The sequence below is a fragment of the Ranitomeya imitator genome, chromosome 3 (genome assembly GCF_032444005.1).
Source record: "Ranitomeya imitator isolate aRanImi1 chromosome 3, aRanImi1.pri, whole genome shotgun sequence".
NCBI classification, from domain to species: domain Eukaryota; kingdom Metazoa; phylum Chordata; class Amphibia; order Anura; family Dendrobatidae; genus Ranitomeya; species Ranitomeya imitator.
The window spans coordinates 176,172,139-176,190,400 of record NC_091284.1 but is presented as its reverse complement, the minus strand read 5'-3'; the positions used below and the strand labels follow the sequence as shown (position 1 = coordinate 176,190,400).

General features: G+C 42.3%; 1 protein-coding gene across 6 annotated transcripts in view; it reads right to left on the bottom strand.

Annotated features, from left to right (window-relative positions):
- The window catches only part of USP9X (ubiquitin specific peptidase 9 X-linked), a 241,980-nt gene that overhangs the window by 102,265 nt on the left and 121,453 nt on the right, over positions 1-18,262 (bottom strand). For 3 of the 6 annotated variants that reach the window (XM_069761633.1, XM_069761632.1, XM_069761635.1), the window contains exons 9-16: positions 16,028-16,166; positions 9,386-9,538; positions 9,125-9,229; positions 8,088-8,294; positions 7,821-7,957; positions 5,450-5,583; positions 5,215-5,302; positions 4,219-4,561 (exon numbers count right to left, since the gene is read on the bottom strand). In XM_069761633.1, the coding sequence (XP_069617734.1) occupies positions 4,219-4,561; positions 5,215-5,302; positions 5,450-5,583; positions 7,821-7,957; positions 8,088-8,294; positions 9,125-9,229; positions 9,386-9,538; positions 16,028-16,166 (1,306 nt within the window). Of the gene's footprint in view, positions 1-4,218; positions 4,562-5,214; positions 5,303-5,449; positions 5,584-7,820; positions 7,958-8,078; positions 8,295-9,124; positions 9,230-9,385; positions 9,539-16,027; positions 16,167-18,262 lie in introns of all 6 variants that reach the window. The other 3 variants (XM_069761629.1, XM_069761631.1, XM_069761630.1) reach the window with 1 other exon arrangement.

Sequence of the window (18,262 nt, the reverse complement as noted above, 5' to 3'; positions counted from 1 at the left end):
ATTTTTGTGGGAAAAAAATTTTGTTTTATTTTTATGGCTCTGCATTATAAACTTCTGTGAAGCCCTTGGTGGGTCAAAGTGCTCACCACACATCCAGAAAAGTTCCTTAGGGGGTCTACTTTCCAAAATGGTGTCACTTGTGGGGGGTTTCAATGTTTAGGCACATCAGTGGCTCTCCAAACGCAACATGGCGTCCCATCTCAATTCCTGTCAATTTTGCATTGAAAAGTCAAACGGCGCTCCTTCCCTTCCGAGCTCTCCCATGCGCCCAAACAGTGGTTTACTGCCACATATGGGGTATCAGCGTACTCGGGACAAATTGGACAACAACTTTTGAGGTCCAATTTCTTCTCTTACCCTTGGAAAAATAAAAAATTGGGGGCAAAAATATAATTTTTGTGAAAAAATATGATTTTTTATTTTTACGGTTCTGCATTATAAACTTCTGTGAAGCACTTGGTGGGTCAAAGTGCTCACCACACCTCTAGATAAGTTCCTTAGGGGGTCTACTTTCCAAAATGGTGTCACTTGTGGGGGGTTTCAATGTTTAGGCACATCAGTGGCTCTCCAAACGCAACATGGCGTCCCATCTCAATTTCTGTCAATTTTGCATTGAAAAGTCAAACTGCGCTCCTTCCCTTCCGAGCTCTCCCATGCGCCCAAACAGTGGTTTACTGCCACATATGAGGTATCAGCGTACTCAGGACAAATTGGACAACAACTTTTGAGGTCCAATTTCTTCTCTTACCCTTGGAAAAATAAAAAATTGGGGGCAAAAATATAATTTTTGTGAAAAAATATGATTTTTTATTTTTACGGTTCTGCATTATAAACTTCTGTGAAGCACTTGGTGGGTCAAAGTGCTCACCACACATCCAGATAAGTTCCTTAGGGGGTCTACTTTCCAAAATGGTGTCACTTGTGGGGGGTTTCAATGTTTAGGCACATCAGTGGCTCTCCAAACGCAACATGGCGTCCCATCTCAATTCCTGTCAATTTTGCATTGAAAAGTCAAATAGCGCTCCTTCCCTTCCGAGCTCTCCCATGCGCCCAAACAGTGGTTTACTGCCACATATGGGGTATCAGCGTACTCAGGACAAATTGGACAACAACTTTTTGGGTCCAATTTCTCCTGTTACCCTTGGTAAAATAAAACAAATTGGAGCTGAAGTAAATTTTTTGTGTAAAAAAGTTAAATGTTCATTTTTATTTAAACATTCCAAAAATTCCTATTAAACACCTGAAGGGTTAATAAACTTCTTGAATGTGGTTTTGAGCACCTTGAGGGGTGCAGTTTTTAGAATGGTGTCACACTTGGGCATTTTCTATCATATAGACCCCTCAAAATGACTTCAAATGAGACGTGGTCCCTAAAAAAAAATGGTGTTGTAAAAATGAGAAATTGCTGGTCAACTTTTAACCCTTATAACTCTTTAACAAAAAAAAAATTGGTTCCAAAATTATGCTGATGTAAAGGAGACATGTGGGAAATGTTACTTATTAAGTATTTTGTGTGACATATCTCTGTGATTTAATTGCATAAAAATTCAAAGTTTGAAAATTGCGAAATTTTCAAAATTTTCGCCAAATTTCCGTTTTTTTCACAAATAAACGCAGGTACTATCAAAGAAATTTTACCACTATCATGAAGTACAATATGTCACGAGAAAACAATGTCAGAATCACCAGGATCCGTTGAAGCGTTTCGGAGTTATAACCTCAAAGGGACAGTGGTCAGAATTGTAAAAATTGGCCTGGTCATTAACGTGCAAACCACCCTTGGGGGTAAAGGGGTTAATTACCGGCGATCGCAAAACAGGGGTCGGTAAAACCGACCCAGATCATGCTCTTTGGGGTCTCGGCTACCCCCGGCAGCCGAGACCCCAAAGATTCTCGCGGGGCCGGCCGGCGGGCGCACTGCGCATGCGCCCGCCATTTTGAAGATGGCGGCGCCCACCGGGAGACACGAGGAGCATCGGGGGAGATAGGTGAGTATTGGGGGGCTACCTGGGACCCCTTTTCTCTGTCCTCCGATGTGCGATCACATCGGAGGACAGAGAAATTAAAAATAGATCGCGTTTTTTTTTGCGATTGCCGGTAAACGGTTAATTACGGCGATCGCAAATGCGGGAAGGGTTTAAAAAACCCCCGAATCATGTTCTCTGGGGTCTTGGCTACCCCCGGCAGCCGAGACCCCGGAGAAAATCCGACTACTCAATACAACAAGCTATAACTACTGAGATTCAGAGCATCTGAACAGGTTTGTAGGGCTCCATCCATATTGCATGCTGTGACACTCAGATAGGTCTTAAAGGGACTGTCACCTGAATTTGGAGGGAACAATCTTCAGCCATAGGGGCAGGGTTTTCGGGTGTTTGATTCACCCTTTCCTTACCCGCTGGCTGCAATATTGGATTGAAGTTCAGTCTCTGTCCTCCATAGTACACGTCTGCACAAGGCAAGATTGCCTGACAAGATTGCCTTGTGCAGGCATGTACTACGGAGGACAGAGAATGAACTTCAATCCAATATTGCAGCCAGCATGCAGCCAGCGGGTAAGGAAAGGGTGAATCAAACACCCGAAAACTCCGCCCCTATGGCTGAAGATTGTTCCCTCCAAATTCAGGTGACAGAGTCCCTTTAATAAAGCAATCCAATCATGACCTGTAGTCTCCGATCTTCTGAGGTTTTGGTCATTACATCAACAATTACGCTGAATGCACTGCTAAACTTGCTGACAATTTTGACAGAATTAGTAAAGGAGACTTAATGTGAACAGACCATAATCATCAAGGATATAGTTTTTCTCGTATCTGGGGCTATTGTGGCGAAACAAAAGTAAAACTGTACAAGAAGAAAAGGTAATATTTTACTACTTTAACCAGCAGCTTTCACTAGGTGTTTGTCTGCTCAGGAAATAGCATTATTACAGGAACCACAGCAATAATACAGAGCGCTTTAAAAACGCTTACCATAAAATGGTGTGGAACAGGTGCACAATGAACCCGAACACAATGAGAACCAGAAGTAAGCAGGGGCACCCACCATAAGAATAGATATAGCAATAAGCAATGATAAGCAATAATGAATATAAGCAATGGCAAGTACAATAATGCTGGTAACTAATCAAAAGTAAATCCATACATATAACACCGGACATAAGTGTCCCCCAAAGGTTAGTCCCGCTTACCTATTGTAACTGGCAGTGTCCGTGCATCTCCCTGCTGTCCCCCTTGACGTGTGTTTCATGGAGATGCTTTTTCAAATGCTTCAGATGCTCTTTTTACACAAAAAAAAACCCTCTCCGCAAAACACATGTCAAGGGGGGCAGCAGGGAGACGCACGGACACTACCAGTTACAATAGCTAAGCGGGACTAACCTTTGGGGGACACTTATGTCCGGTGTTATATGTATGGATTTACTTTTGACTAGTTACCAGCATTATTGTACTTGCCATTGTTTATATTCATTATTGCTATATCTATTCTCATGGTGGGTGCCCTTGCTTACTTCTGGTTATCATTTAGGCTACGTTCACACTAGCGTTATGCTAGTTTGCGTCGGGTTTGCGTCGGGCGACGCATGCGTCATGCGCCCCTATATTTAACATGGGGGACGCATGCGTTTTTGTTTGTTGCGTTGTGCGACGCATGCGTCTTTTTTGCCGCAAGCGTCGGACCAAGAAAACGCAACAAGTTGCATTTTTCTTGCGTCCAAATTTCGGCAAAAAACGATGCATGCGTCGCAAAACGCAGCATTTTTGTGTGCGTTTTGGTGCGTTGTGTCGCCGACGCAGCGGCACACAACGCTAATGTGAACGTAGCCTTATTCAGTTTCCTCTCCCTGCTGTATCAGCATGTCTCCACACCTGTTTCCCTCCTAGTGCTATTATATATGGCTTATATTTAATTCCATTTATATATTTTTGTCTAGTAAAATTTCTTGCATTTTTACTTTTATTGCTCCTTGGTGGTTTCTTTGTACTCCACATTTCTTGGTTTTCAGATTTCTGGGATTATTCCATCAGCTATTATTTTTTGCATGAATGCATTTACTTTGGGAGCGAGGTCTTTACCTCTCTCGGCTCTGGTGTTATAAATTGCTTTGACAATCCCTGTCTCTTGGAGAAACATAACCTATTTTGGACAACCTAATAAAGACATCAGGATCTTCGTTTTGCTGTACTTAATGTGGTGATGTAAGCTGGAGACACTCACCCTCCAAAGATAGTCAAGTCCTATGAGCTCCAAGTCATCCATCATGTAAGCTCGCCGCTTGGCTACAAGCTTCCCTTCCCGGCAGTTAACCGCTTTGAAAAAACGTTCAAAGCATTTCATGCCATTTTCTGTTAAGAGCGAGGGATCGAGCTGCAGCACATTGTTTTCAAAGAAGTCTTTATTAATATCCGGATCCAGGTCTGGCTCATCACCCATTAACTTGGAATACCACTTGAAACAGGCTTCACGATCACAAAGGTACACGGCATTTTCAGCTAAACACTTCCAGATTTGTTTCGCCTGAGGCGCACAAAGCCAGAGCTGACCATCCTTCAATAGAAATCTGTTTTAAAAAGGTAGAGAGAAAAAAAACAAAAACACATTTTAAACCAATACGGATGAAAGAAATAATTTTGGAAATAGTTTTAAAGGCTCAGGTCTGTGTCAATAATGAAATGACAGTACATAATTGATGGCAAGCACTGGCACACAGGGCCCACAAGCTTCATTTTTCATCTATTAGTCAGTGTACACATCACACTGCGTGTCCAAAGTGCTTCATAAATCAGGCAGGGGCTCTGGGCCACAGTATTGCCCGACTCCATTACACAGGGTTCCAGAAACGGTCAGAAGTTTTTCCAGCAGAGGTCACTGACAAGGCATGAATAGGGTCTTATTTTTAGTTTGTTAATCTGCAATGGTCGATTAGCAAACCTGTTGCCCACGAATCCTCTAGAAGCGTAAAGAGTTGCCAATATTCCAACACTATGTGAATAAAGTTTTTGTTTTTTGGGGGTGGAGGCTGACCCATAAAAACTTCAGAAAAATGCCCAAGGTGAGCAAATCCATGCACATTTGCAAATATTAAAATATGCCAAACATGAAGTTGATACAATTATTTCGCTGTCCACTAAAATTTAATTATACCAAAAGTGCACGACCTCCACAGTGAGAGAAAAGTAAACATCTTTGGAAGACCGTTCTTAACAAAATTACCTTAAAAAATTTAGCCTTTCCTGGACTTCTTGTACATGACTGTAGCGACTGCTCGGCCTTACTGTCTGTGGATCGTACTCTCCATGTTCTTCAACAGAAAAGAAATGGAAACAGCAACTGAGGTCATTTCAGCAACTGCAACATTTTGCTTCAACATAGAGGTGAATTATAAAGGGTGATATTATCTTTACAAAGATGAAAGAGATTTCTGGAAATTTGATTAAATGTCACTTACCTTTCGAGTACTGTCGCATACTGTCCATGTAGGAAGAGAGATTTTCAGCAACTAAAGTGACGAGGGCATGGTTATGCTGGAGCTGGTTAATTAAGTCATGACGGTAGAACACATGAGGGCTGCGCTGCGTCTGACTAAAAGGAGACAATTACAACAAGTTACTATATTCCTACAATGAAGATAAAAAGTTCTGACTCGAGTTGGTGCGAATTGATTCACAGGACCTAATCCAGCAGACAGATCAGTCATCTGAGGCCGCTGAATGGTAAAGTTAAGAACTACCTCCAGACCGTATCCTTGACTCTTTGTTCGTCGGCCTGGTGCTACATTGCAGTGTATTTAACATATGTTGAGGATGGCCAGCTAATAAAACCGAGGCATGGATATGGCAGGTAGGTAGGAGACTTCACAGGGCCACAGATAATTATTAATGATGCAGCTGGACCGCTTACCGTGAATCAGTTTGCACCATCTCCAGTTCTGACCAATTGACATGTGCACTATAAAGTCTTTTTCACACTGCAGTATTTTACACTAGTATTGTACAGAGGAAGAATCTCATGGAAAGATTTGCACTTCGGAGTTTCGCGTACATGCTCCACTCTTCGTTTTGGCTTACAATTACCGACACAAAAATGCAGCCATGTAAAGGATCCCTCACTTCAAACATTTACCTCAATTGTTAGAGGAAAATACATTTGGCATAATACAAAACTACCACTATATTTTTCACTATACAACATATATTTCATAGTGAAAACTACTTTTTTTTTTTAATGTTTTCTTAGGCTAGGTTCACATTGCGTTAGGGCAGTCCGTTTGCCAAGAGAAAGAGAAAGAGCCACTTTACAAAAATCCGCACACCACAATAAGGTATAATAGTATAAAAGGTAAACTTTTATTGATACATAATGTTAAAAACATGTTAAAAATATCCCCACAAAAAACTCAAAATTCTGCCAAACATACATAATGCTGAACACTGTACAATAACAGTTAATATAGCATACCTCCCAATAGCATGTGAATAATATATCTTGCTGTGGTACCTAAATCGCTACAAGTACACCAGAGACAATATATAAGTAATGGTGAACAACAGCCTATATATAAGAACCTAGTGACCTACCCTCTATCAATAAAAATGCTACCACCTGTATGCCAGTAAAGAATGAACGGATCCGGTGACGTCAGATGTTGGTATAAGAACGTATCAAGTCCTGATAACAAACCAGGGGTTAAATCACCTGATAATAGCGACACTAGCGACTAGGGAAGGTCCCCTGATGAAGCCGTTCTGGTAACGGCGACACGCGTAGGGTCCTTCCCCACGCTTATTTCTGCCGCTTCATTCTCTCAGGTGACCCCCTCGACATTCCTTAGGGTCTCATGTCTGACCCAGGTGCTACACCTCATATTGGCACCAGGAACTGATTATCTCCGCATTGGGACCTCTGTTATTACCGCTGCCATTTAACCCTTGGTTTACCATCTGGATTTCATAGGGGTTTATATCTCGGCTAGTATCGCTATTATCAGGTGATTTAACCCCTGGTTTGTTATCAGGACTTGATACGTTCTTATACCAACATCTGACGTCACCGGATCCGTTCATTCTTTACTGGCATACATGTGGTAGCATTTTTATTGATAGAGGGTAGGTCACTAGGTTCTTATATATAGGCTGTTGTTCACCATTACTTATATATTGTCTCTGGTGTACTTGTAGCGATTTAGGTACCACAGCAAGATATATTATTATTCACATGCTATTGGGAGGTATGCTATATTAACTGTTATTGTACAGTGTTCAGCATTATGTATGTTTGGCAGAATTTTGAGTTTTTTGTGGGGATATTTTTAACATGTTTTTAACATTATGTATCAATAAAAGTTTACCTTTTATACTATTATACCTTATTGTGGTGTGCGGATTTTTGTAAAGTGGCTCTTTCTCTTGGCTCATGTTGTTTGCCACTTTTCCGCACCCCTTGTGTACTATTCCGGGCCGATCCCGATCATGCCCGATCTGCGCTAGCGAGGAACGAACCGCGAACGCTGCCACTCACATGATGGCACATCGCTAGCGCACGCCCAATGTGGGCGTGCGCTAGCGATGCGTTCGCCATTACAAGCAATGGCGGCGTTAACGGACTACGTTACACCGCTGTGTAACGTATTCCGTTTAACGGGTTCACATAACGCAATGTGAACCTAGCCTTAAAGACACTGACATCAGAAAGCTTCTCAGATCAGGGTCAAATTGTATTATATATGAGAATCAGCTCAGAAGTCTGAAGTCTATCTTTAATCAAAAGACTTAAAAGTTACATCTTATGAAGAAAAGACCTCCTTTCACTTTACTATTTACCTCAAGTTTTGAGGCGCTTCACCAAATAAACTGCAAATTTCTCTAATTTGTTTAAGTGCTGGAATGACCCACTTGTCGTTTGTACGCAATTCTTCTATAAAACGATCTATCCACTGAATTTTTTGGGTGTCTCGATCCTGTATAGGCAAAAAACAGGTTTATGTTTAATTGTGGCACACAACATGAGATGGTGTAACTTGGATGGGTGGTAATTGCCAAAAACCCAGAAAATACCCAAGAAAAAAAATATCAACTCACTTTACCCACCTGCGAGCAGCTGTAGTCCAAAATTTTAATATGAGCACTCAAGGCTTGGTCCATTATATCAACGGGTACATCATCACTGTGAGCCAAATTCCATAAGAGATTTAACACTTTGTGAGCCATCACACCATCCTTGTCGTCTTCTGCTAGTCGTCGTATCAGCTCCAGTAATTTTTCACGTTGTTTTTTACTTGCATTTGTCCAACTAGCCTAGAAAAACAAGGCAAGTCAAAATTAGCAGTGTGCCATGTGAATGCATTTTTAACATCCAGGACAATGTTTCTACACGTGTGCAAGTTTCACCAATACAAATTATTGCCCTGCCTTAGTTACTGTGAAGGGTGAGCAAAGAAATGCAGTAGCAGTTTCAACTGCAAAAACTTTCCAAGAAATGACAAACTCAGATTTTTTCTTTACTTTAAATCGATAAGGGATTTTAAATTCTGCATTTTTCAGTCTAACACTTTTTCCCCTCAAAATTATTTGGGAAAATGGGGCGTGCGTCTTATAGCCCAAATGTACTTCCCAGGAGTGTGGTGGCAGCAGGAGTCAGGCGATTCTGCCGGTCCTGGGCAGAGAAAAGGGGGTGTTCGGTGGTCCAACACTGCTCAGCGATGATCTGACTCCTATCTTGGCAAAGATTTCAACCTGCATGTACCCAGCCTCCGGTGGCCATTTTCCCCACAGACCACCGAACTGCAGCAATGAAAGTGTGGGGGCTCCGGGCTAGCATAAAATTTCAGTGGGGCCCCACACCACAGAGAACCGCTGCACCAGCCAGGGGTGGAAGTAAGATCATTGCTGGACCACCAAACACCTCCTGTGACCCCACTCCACCAGCGCTGCCGATCCCCTTCTCCCACCGGTAAGCTGAATTCGGACTTGTAAGATGGACCCCCATTTGACAAATTAATTTGTTCTCCAATTTCCTTCTAAAATTTTGGGGTGTGTCTTAGTCCAAAAAATATGGCATTAAAAAAAAAAAAAAAAAACATAATGTGCACATATTAAAACATTAGGAAGTATCTTAAAACATTTACCTTGAAACAATCGAAGAGGTGGTCAAGTTGTTCTGGGGAGAAATCCCATGCTAGCTTAGCAAGCAAGTCATGGACATTTTTTACAATGGCTTCATGTTTTCCTGCCTGAGAGAGAACAAACAAAAGCGATGACAAGATCTTAATTTCTGATACGTGTCACAATAAGTTCAAGCAAGATTGAAACAAACATTCGCAGGCCAAATATATGGGAAGATTAAAAAAAAAAACGCAACACTAATCAAACAGGGCAACAGTTTTTACCTGTGCTGCCCATATATTGTCAAGATCTTGTAATGTTAGGGCTTTTTCTTTGATGACAAATCTTAGAATTTTCTCCAGTTTCTCTACATACTGTGGCTGATGAAGACTATCCCGCAAAACAATAGATAGGATATTGTTCTGCTGAATCCATTCCTAGAACACAAGTACAGTGATAAAATGGATCGGAAGGTTTTCAAGATCTTAAGTGGATAATAAAAAGTCATTAAGAAGTACTTCTGAAAGCATAACCGCTATAAAGCATCCAACTCAAGTAGTTCATCAAAGTGGACATCTGGGCTTTTTCTAGTTGGACTGAAAGGTTTTTTAGCATTAGGATTGCAGCCAAGAACTTTTTGTTGCAATATATTCACAAATACATACAATTATCATCTATATTGTTATCAACTGCCTACAATATAGCAGCAGCTGAACCCAGTATTAACCCCTTCATGACCTTGGGATTTTTCGTTTTTCCATGTTCGTTTTTCACTCCCCTCCTTCCCAGAGCCATAACTTTTTTATTTTTCCGTCAATTTGGCCATGTGAGGGCTTATTTTTTGTGGAAGGAGTTGTACTTTTGAACGACATCATTGGTTTTAGCATGTCGTGTACTACAAAACGGGAAAAAAATTCCAAGTGCGGTGAAATTGCAAAAAAGTGCAATCCCACACTTGTTTTTTGTTTGGCTTTTTTGCTAGGTTCACTAAATGCTAAAACTGACCTTATATTATGATTCTCCAGGTCAGTACAAGTTCATAGACACCTAACATGTCTAGGTTATTTTTTACCTAAGTGGTGAAAAAAAATTCCAAACTTTGTTTAAAAAAAAAAAAAATTGTGCCATTTTCCGATACTCTTAGCGTCTCCATTTTTCATGATCTGGGGTCAGTTGTGGGCTTATTTTTTGCGTGCCGAGATGACGTTTTTAATGATAGCATTTTGGTGCAGATACGTTCTTTTGATCCCCCGTTATTGCATTTTAATGCAATGTCGCGGCGACCTAAAAAACGTAATTCTGGCGTTTCAAATTTTTTTCTCGCTACGCCATTTAGCGATCAGGTTAATGCTTTTTTTTAATTGATAGATCGGGCGATTCTGAGCACGGCGATACCAAATATGTGTAGATTTGATTTTTTTTTTATTTTGATTGGGGCGAATTGATTGAATTTGATTTAAACTTTTATATTTTTTTTTTTCACATTTTTTTAACTTTTTTTTTTTTTTTACTTTTGCCATGCTTCAATAGCCTCCATGGGAGGCTAGAAGCAGGCACAACTCGATCGCCTCTGCTACATAGCAGCGATCTGCTGATCGCTGCTATGTAGCAGAAATGGAGGTGTGCTGTGAGCGCCGACCACAGGGTGGCGCTCACAGCCACCGGTGATCAGTAACCATAGAGGTCTCTAGGACCTCTATGGTTACCATTCTGACGCATCGCCGACCCCCGATCATGTGACGGGGGTCGGCGATGACGTCATTTCCGGCCGCCCGGCCGGAAGCGGTAGTTAAATGCCGCTGTCTGCGTTTGACAGCGGCATTTAACTAGTTAATAGGTGCGGGCAGATCGCGATTCTGCCCGCGCCTATTACGGGCACATGTCAGCTGTTCAAAACAGCTGACGTCCCGGCTTTGATGCGGGCTCACCGCAGAGCCCTGCATCAAAGCGGGGCTTCTGACCTCGGACGTACTATCCCGCCCGAGGTCAGAAAGGGGTTAAGGAGGCATAGTAGGAGAGATTAGCCAATATGTGCTGTGAATTTGTTTAGAAAAACTATTTTGTTTTCTAAGACATGTTGAAAGCCTATAGCAAATAGCAAACCTCCTAAGCAATATTTGATATTTTATATACACTATATATATATATAGTATATACAAAATGTATACAACACATGATAAAAAAAATTGGTATGGCCTTGGTATACAGACTGCAGGAAACATTTGTTTCATGTTCGCAATCGGTTTTCAAATGGTATGTAATCGATGCCGTATCCAAAGATGGGGGTCTGTCTGACAGCCACCACCCCCACCACGACCACCAATCCCTCATAATTTCTGGCAGGGGACAGATGTATAGAGTATGGAGACAAGTACAGATCCATACACAGATTACTGGTCACTCCTATGTAAAAGCTGATCAGTGGTAATGCCGGCTGTCTGACCCCCACTCATCTGACATACTAATGGTAGGATTACCTATCCTAAAAAAGTTAATCAGAAAATCTGGGTAAGGCACATAATATGTGACAATATCAACAAAAATAGGTTGAATGTGCTAATCAATATACTAAACACATATACCTGCCAAACTTTGTACAGAGAGGGCCATTCGGAAAGACACAAACACCAAAAGAAAAGCCAAACTGTAATAAATCATGCAGTTACTATCAAGATGAAACCTTTATTAGACATATGGCTTGTATAACGGTGGCACTGCACAGGACCAGTGCGCACACACCACAGAGGTATATATAAATCTAGTTAAAAAAAAAAAAAAGTGTATACAAATTTTAGCTGGACACCATATAGTCATATGACAACTGACAGAAGGTAAGTATATGGGAAATTAGAGTATAATATAATGCAAACCAAATCACAAGCCAACCATGTGTCTAATAAAGATTTTTTTATCTGGATAATAACAGCATGATGACTAAGGCCTCTTTCACACTTCCGTTTTTTACAATCAGTCACAATCCGTCAAAAATGTTGGAAAGACTGATCCTGTCCGAGACAATGACCTGTGAGGACGTAGCGGTCATCTGGTCATTTCGCAAGGCATCACTGGGATCGGGAACATTGCGAGCATTGTGAAGTCTGCGGGGGAAGCCGGAAGGCAAGAATATCACTTTTTATTATTATTTTTAACATTTTATCTTTTTACTATTGATGCTGCATAGGCAACATCAATAGTAAAAATTGAGTGAGAATTTCTTCCACGCATGCTCAGTTTCAAAAGATGGCATCCGTCGCTGGATTCCTGCTTTTCACAGTCAGCGACGGATCCTGCGTCTATAGGCTTCCATTATAGCCAGTGACGGACAGAGAAGGACCCATCGCTGAGCGATTTTCCGACGTACACAACATCAGTTACTCTGTGCGTTGTCTCCGCCCGACGGACAGCGATTTTACGACGGTTGCAGTGCACGACGGATGAAACTGAAGGCCATCTGTCACAATCCGTAGCTAATACAAGTCTATGAGAAAAAAACAGGATCCAGCAGAAACATTTGCTGGATGCGTTTCTCCCCCCCCCCCCCCCCCCCCCAAAAAAAAACTATGCATTGTGACGGAAAAAGAAAGACGGAAGTGTGAAAGGCCTAAGGCTTCTTTCACACTAGCGTCGGAATCTCCCCGTCGCAATGCGTCGGGGAGAGATTCCGACGCTAGCGTTTAGCGCTTTGCACAATGGGTGCAGCGGATGCATTTTTCCGGCGCATCCGCTGCCCCATTGTAAGGTGCGGGGAGGTGGGGGCGGAGTTCCGGCCGCGCATGCGGTCGGAAAAAGCGGTCCGTCGGGAGAAAAAAACGTTACATGTAGGGTTTTTTTTTTCCTGACGGTCCGCCAAAGCACGACGCATCCGTCGCAAGACGGATGCGAAGTGTGCAAATCCGTCGCAAATGCGTCGCCAATAGAAGTCTATGGGGAAAAAACGCATACTGCAAGCAATTTTGCAGGATGCGTTTTTTCTGCAAAACGACGCATTGTGACGGATTTACAAAAAACGCTAGTGTGAAAGTACCCTAAACGGTTCAGATTTTCTTTATTGATACTTCTAAGAAAAAGGAAGACAATTAGTGGAGAGAAAAAAAAAAAAAAAAAGCTTTCAACCTTTTAGGGTATGTGCACAAGTAGAATGGTCCACTGCGGATTTTTCCGCTGCAAATTTGATAAATCTGCAGGGAAAAACCGCTGCGTTTTTGCTGCAGATTTATCGCGGATTTACCGTGGTTTTTTTTGCGGTTTTCACTGCGGTTTTACACATGCGGATTCCTATTGTGGAGCAGGTGTAAAACCACTGTGGAATCCGCAGAAAGAATTGACATGCTGCGGAATGTAAACCGCTGCGTTTCCGCGCTTTTTCCGCAGCATGGGCACAGCGTTTTCTGTTTCCCATAGGTTTACATTGTAATGTAAATTAAGGGGAAACTGGGGCGGAAACGCTGCCGATCCGCAGCAAAATCCGTAGCGTGTGCACATAGCCTTAAATGTCAACCAGAAAAGCATAAAGACTTTATTTTTTTAAATGAAATATTTGTCAGTCAACAGTAGTACAAACAGGATTTTTCTTCACAGTAATCCTGATTTTATTGCAACTCGCTTGTGACCAGATGTCTGCACTACATAAATGGAAAAGCTTATTTGGTTTAACCGCATATAAACCATATGGTTAGCGTAACACATCTGCTGAATACTTCTATAATATAGCATTCTCCAAAATTAACAGCCTGTAACTAGTTAAATGTACAACAAAGAAAAAGCTCTGAAGCTTTTCTGTTAAAAAAAAAAATAGCAAAAAGACAATTATTGTTTTCTCATGAAAAAGGTATTGACTATCCTTTGCTATTAAATAATTGTATAAAATAAGGTTGTTCTAAATATTATTTCAGCATAAAGGGAGTACTTTGGAGGAGGATTTTAAAGGGAATAGGTCAGTTGTAGGGATGAGTGCATAGCTGCAGATAACTCCATGCATGTGTTGTGACAGCCGCGACACATGAAGCTGCGGAGCCGAACAGCAGATTATCGGAGCGCTCCAGGTATCCGGGTTCCCGATGCAGCTATTTGGTAAGCGATATAGCTATTCAGATAAGGAGTTATCCAAAGCTATTCACTCATCCCTAGTCAGCAGATCCTAATGCTAGCAATGTGACACTTTACTGTTGTTGCTATTTTGCATAAAATCTGCTACATATTTAGCGGTTCTCTTAACGGTTAACTCTGTATAACCCCACTAACAGCTTTCTGTCTATGCACAGTGTATACAGAAAGCTGTCAATCATTGCTGCGGTGGTTTTATACAGACCACATGAATATGGAGGACTAAACTGGTAGTGAAAAACACTGCTCTTTAGAAACAGATCAAAACTGCAGCAAGCAGCCCAGTAAGGGACACCACTGGAATCACGTGTTTCTGTCTCTACGATAAGCTGCTCTCTCTAAATAGCAAAAACCATGTGACAGATTCCGTTTGAATTGCTGCTAGGTGCAGGAAAAGAAAAAAACATCAACATCATAAGGAGTGACCAGAGCAATCCAAAAATTATATATATATACTATATAATTGTCTAAGGCTCACTTCCGTCTGTCACTGATATTCATTGGTCGCGGCCTCTGTCTGTCCTGGAAATCCAAGTCGCTGATTGGTCGCGGCAAAACAGCCACGACCAATCAGCGACTGGCACAGACCGGAAGAAAATGGCCACTCCATACTCCCCGCAGTCAGTGTCCCCGACGCCCGCTCCATACTCCCCGCTCCATACTCCCCGCAGTCAGCGCCCGCTCCATACTCCCCTCCGGTCACAGGGTTAATGCCGGCGGTAACGGACCACGTTATGCCGCGGGTAACGCACTCCGTTACCGCCGCTATTAACCCCGTGTGTCCCCAACCTTTTACTATTGATGCTGCCCATGCAGCGTCAATAGTAAAAAAAAGTAATGTTAAAAATAATAAAAAAAACAAAAAACCTCACCCTCCGTTGTCCGCTGAGCCGCTCGCGGCTGCCGCCATCTTCCGTTCCCAGCGATGCATTGCGAAATTACCCAGAAGACTTAGCGGTCTCGCCCGGAGCTCCGCTGGATCCCAGGAGGTAAGTATATAACTATTTTTTATTTTAATTATTTTTTTGACAGGGATATGTGCCCATACTGCTGTATACTACATAGGCAGTGTTATATACTCCGTAGGCTGTGCTATATATTACGTGGCCACAGTTATATACTGCGTGGGCTGTGCTATATACTACGTGACTGGGCAGTATACTACGTGGCTCTGTGCTGTATACTACATAGCTGGGCAATATACTACGTGACTGGGCAATATACTACGTGGACATGCATATTCTAGAATACCCGATGCGTTAGAATCGGGCCACCATCTAGTGTGTGTATGTGTGTGGATAGATAGATAGATAGATAGATAGATAGATAGATAGATAGATAGATAGATAGATAGATAGATAGATAGATAGATAGATAGATAGATCTATCTCTGGTTGGTTTGGAAGCACTCGTTACTGTACTTCTACTAGCAGTGCCTCTCTAATCAGTTTTTTTCCTGAACTTCCCCCAGTGTAAAATAAGCTTAATTTCACCTCCTGAACTGGTGCCATGCCACTGATGTTGGCGCTGTGTCTGATGGCGTTCATGTGACATATGTTAAAGCTGCAGCCAATCAGCAGTGCTGACAGGCTGCAGCCTTTACTATTTAAACAGAGTGGACATCTGCACTGACAGAATATCAATAAGCAGCAGCCAATGAGAAACTGACGATTTATGCCAGCACTGGGAGACCCGGAGATAGTGCAGGTGGAGAATATAGCTTTACTTATGGGTTTTGAGCATTTAAAAAGGGGGTTGTCCAAATCGTGTCCAGTTTAATTAAATTCTTCATTCAATATTCCAACTATTAAAGTTGTACTTACTGCCATCCGTTCTGCCGTCAACCACTCCTCCTCCTCCGGATTGCCATGTCTGTGCGTGTAGTACGAGACGCTTGATATAACTTTGTTCACTTCATTAAGTGCATTCATTTTTCCATTGAAGGACGAAATTTGTAATAACCTAAAACAAAGCGTTACATTAATAATTTTTTTTTTAATTTACAGGGGTAACTTAAAAGCTTGTAGCGCTACAGTTCCTGGCACTTCATTTTTTTGTGTGTGTTTGTAAGATGTACCTTATTTGTGGTTTCCAAAAATATATATATATTTTTTTTTTAGAGCAAAAGTGAACATTTAAGACAATGTAACTCCAAGTCAATACACTTCTGTGAAATCAACTTCTCCAGTTATGAAGCAACACGGATTGTGAATCAATTTCTTCTGATGTTGTGCAAATGGAACAGACAACAGGTAGAAATGATAGACAATTAGCAAGACAACCCCTATAAAAGGAGTGGTTCTGCAAGAGATGACCACAGACCATTTCATGGTTCTCATTTTTGGGTGATTTGGTCACTTTTGCATTTTGTCATTTGCACTCACCCGTAGAGGTACACTAGCATAAGGTGAGGTCTACAAGCCAGAAAAGTTTCTCAGGTAAAGCAGCTCATCCAGGATGAGACCTCAATGAGAGTTGTGGCAAGAAGGGTAGCTGTGTGTCAGCAGTGTCCAGAGCACAGAGCAGATACCAGGAGACAGGCAAGTATACCAGGAGATGTGGAGGGGACAGTAGGAGGGCAACAACCCAGCAGTAGGACCGCTACCTCCTCCTTTGTGCATGAATGTAGGAACAGTGCCAGAGTCCTGCAAAATGACCTCTAGCAGGCCACTAATATTCAGGTGTCGCTCAAACTGTCAGAAACAGACTGTGAGGGTTGTATCAGTGCCCGACGTCCTCAAGTGGCTGCTGTGCTTAGAGCCCTGCACTGTACAGGGCGATTGGCCAGAGAACACCAAGATTGGCAGATTCAACACTGGCACCCTGTGCTCTTCGTGGATGAGAGCAGCCATATGCAGGTGCTTTGAGCCCTGGATTCCTTCTGATGCATGACAATGCTAGGCCTCATGTGGTTGAAGTGTGTCAGCAGTTCCTGCATGATTAAGGTATTGAGGCTATGGATTGGCCTGGCCTGCCGTTCCCCAGACTTTAATTCAATCGAGCACATGTCTCGTTCCATGTTTCATCTACCAACACCACATAGCACTACAGACTGTCCAGGAGTTGACTGATGTTTAAGGGTATGTGCACACGTTGCGGATTCTCTGCGGATCTGCAGCGTTTTTTGCGGTGCAGAAACGCTGCAGATCCGCAATTGATTTACAGAACAATGTAAATCAATGAGAAAAAAAATGCTGTGCACACTTTACGGAAAATCCGCTGCGGAAACGCTGCAGTTTAAAAGAAGTAGCATGTCACTTTTTTTGTGAATCTGCAGCATTTTTGTACCCATTCCATTATAGAAAACTGCAGGGGTACAAACTGCAAAAAAAGTGCACAAAAACCGCAACAGATCCGCAGTTGCGTTTTCTGCCAGGAGAGGCAGAATCCGCACCAGAAATTCCTAAGCCTAATCCGCAACGTGTGCACATAGCCTTAATCCAGATCTGGGAGAAGATCCCTCAGGAGACCATCCGCCGCCTCATCAGGAGTATTCCCAGTCATTAGAGGGAGGTCTTACAGACACGTGGAGGTCACACACACTACTGAGCATCATCTCCTTGTCTTGAAGCATTTCCACTGAAGTCAGATCAGCCTGTAATTTGATTTTCCGCTTTGATTTTGAGTATCCTTCTAAATCCAGACCTTCATGGGATATTAATTTTGATTTACATTGATCAGTTATGTTTTATTGTTTTCAACATATTCCACTATGTAATAAAGATTTGCAACTGGAATATTTTATTCAGTGATATCTAGGATGTGGTATTTTAGTGTTCAATTAAGGTACCGTCACACTGGACGATATCGCTAGCGATCCGTGACGTTGCAGCGTCCTGGCTAGCGATATCGTCCAGTGTGACACGCAGCAGCGATCAGGCCCCTGCTGTGATATCGTTGGTCGGGGCAGAAAGACCAGGACTTTATTTCGTCGCTGGCTCTCCCGCTGACATCGCTGAATTGGCGTGTGTGACGCCGATTCAGCGATGTCTTCGCTGGTAACCAGGGTAAACATCGGGTTACTAAGCGCAGAGCCGCGCTTAGTAACCCGATGTTTA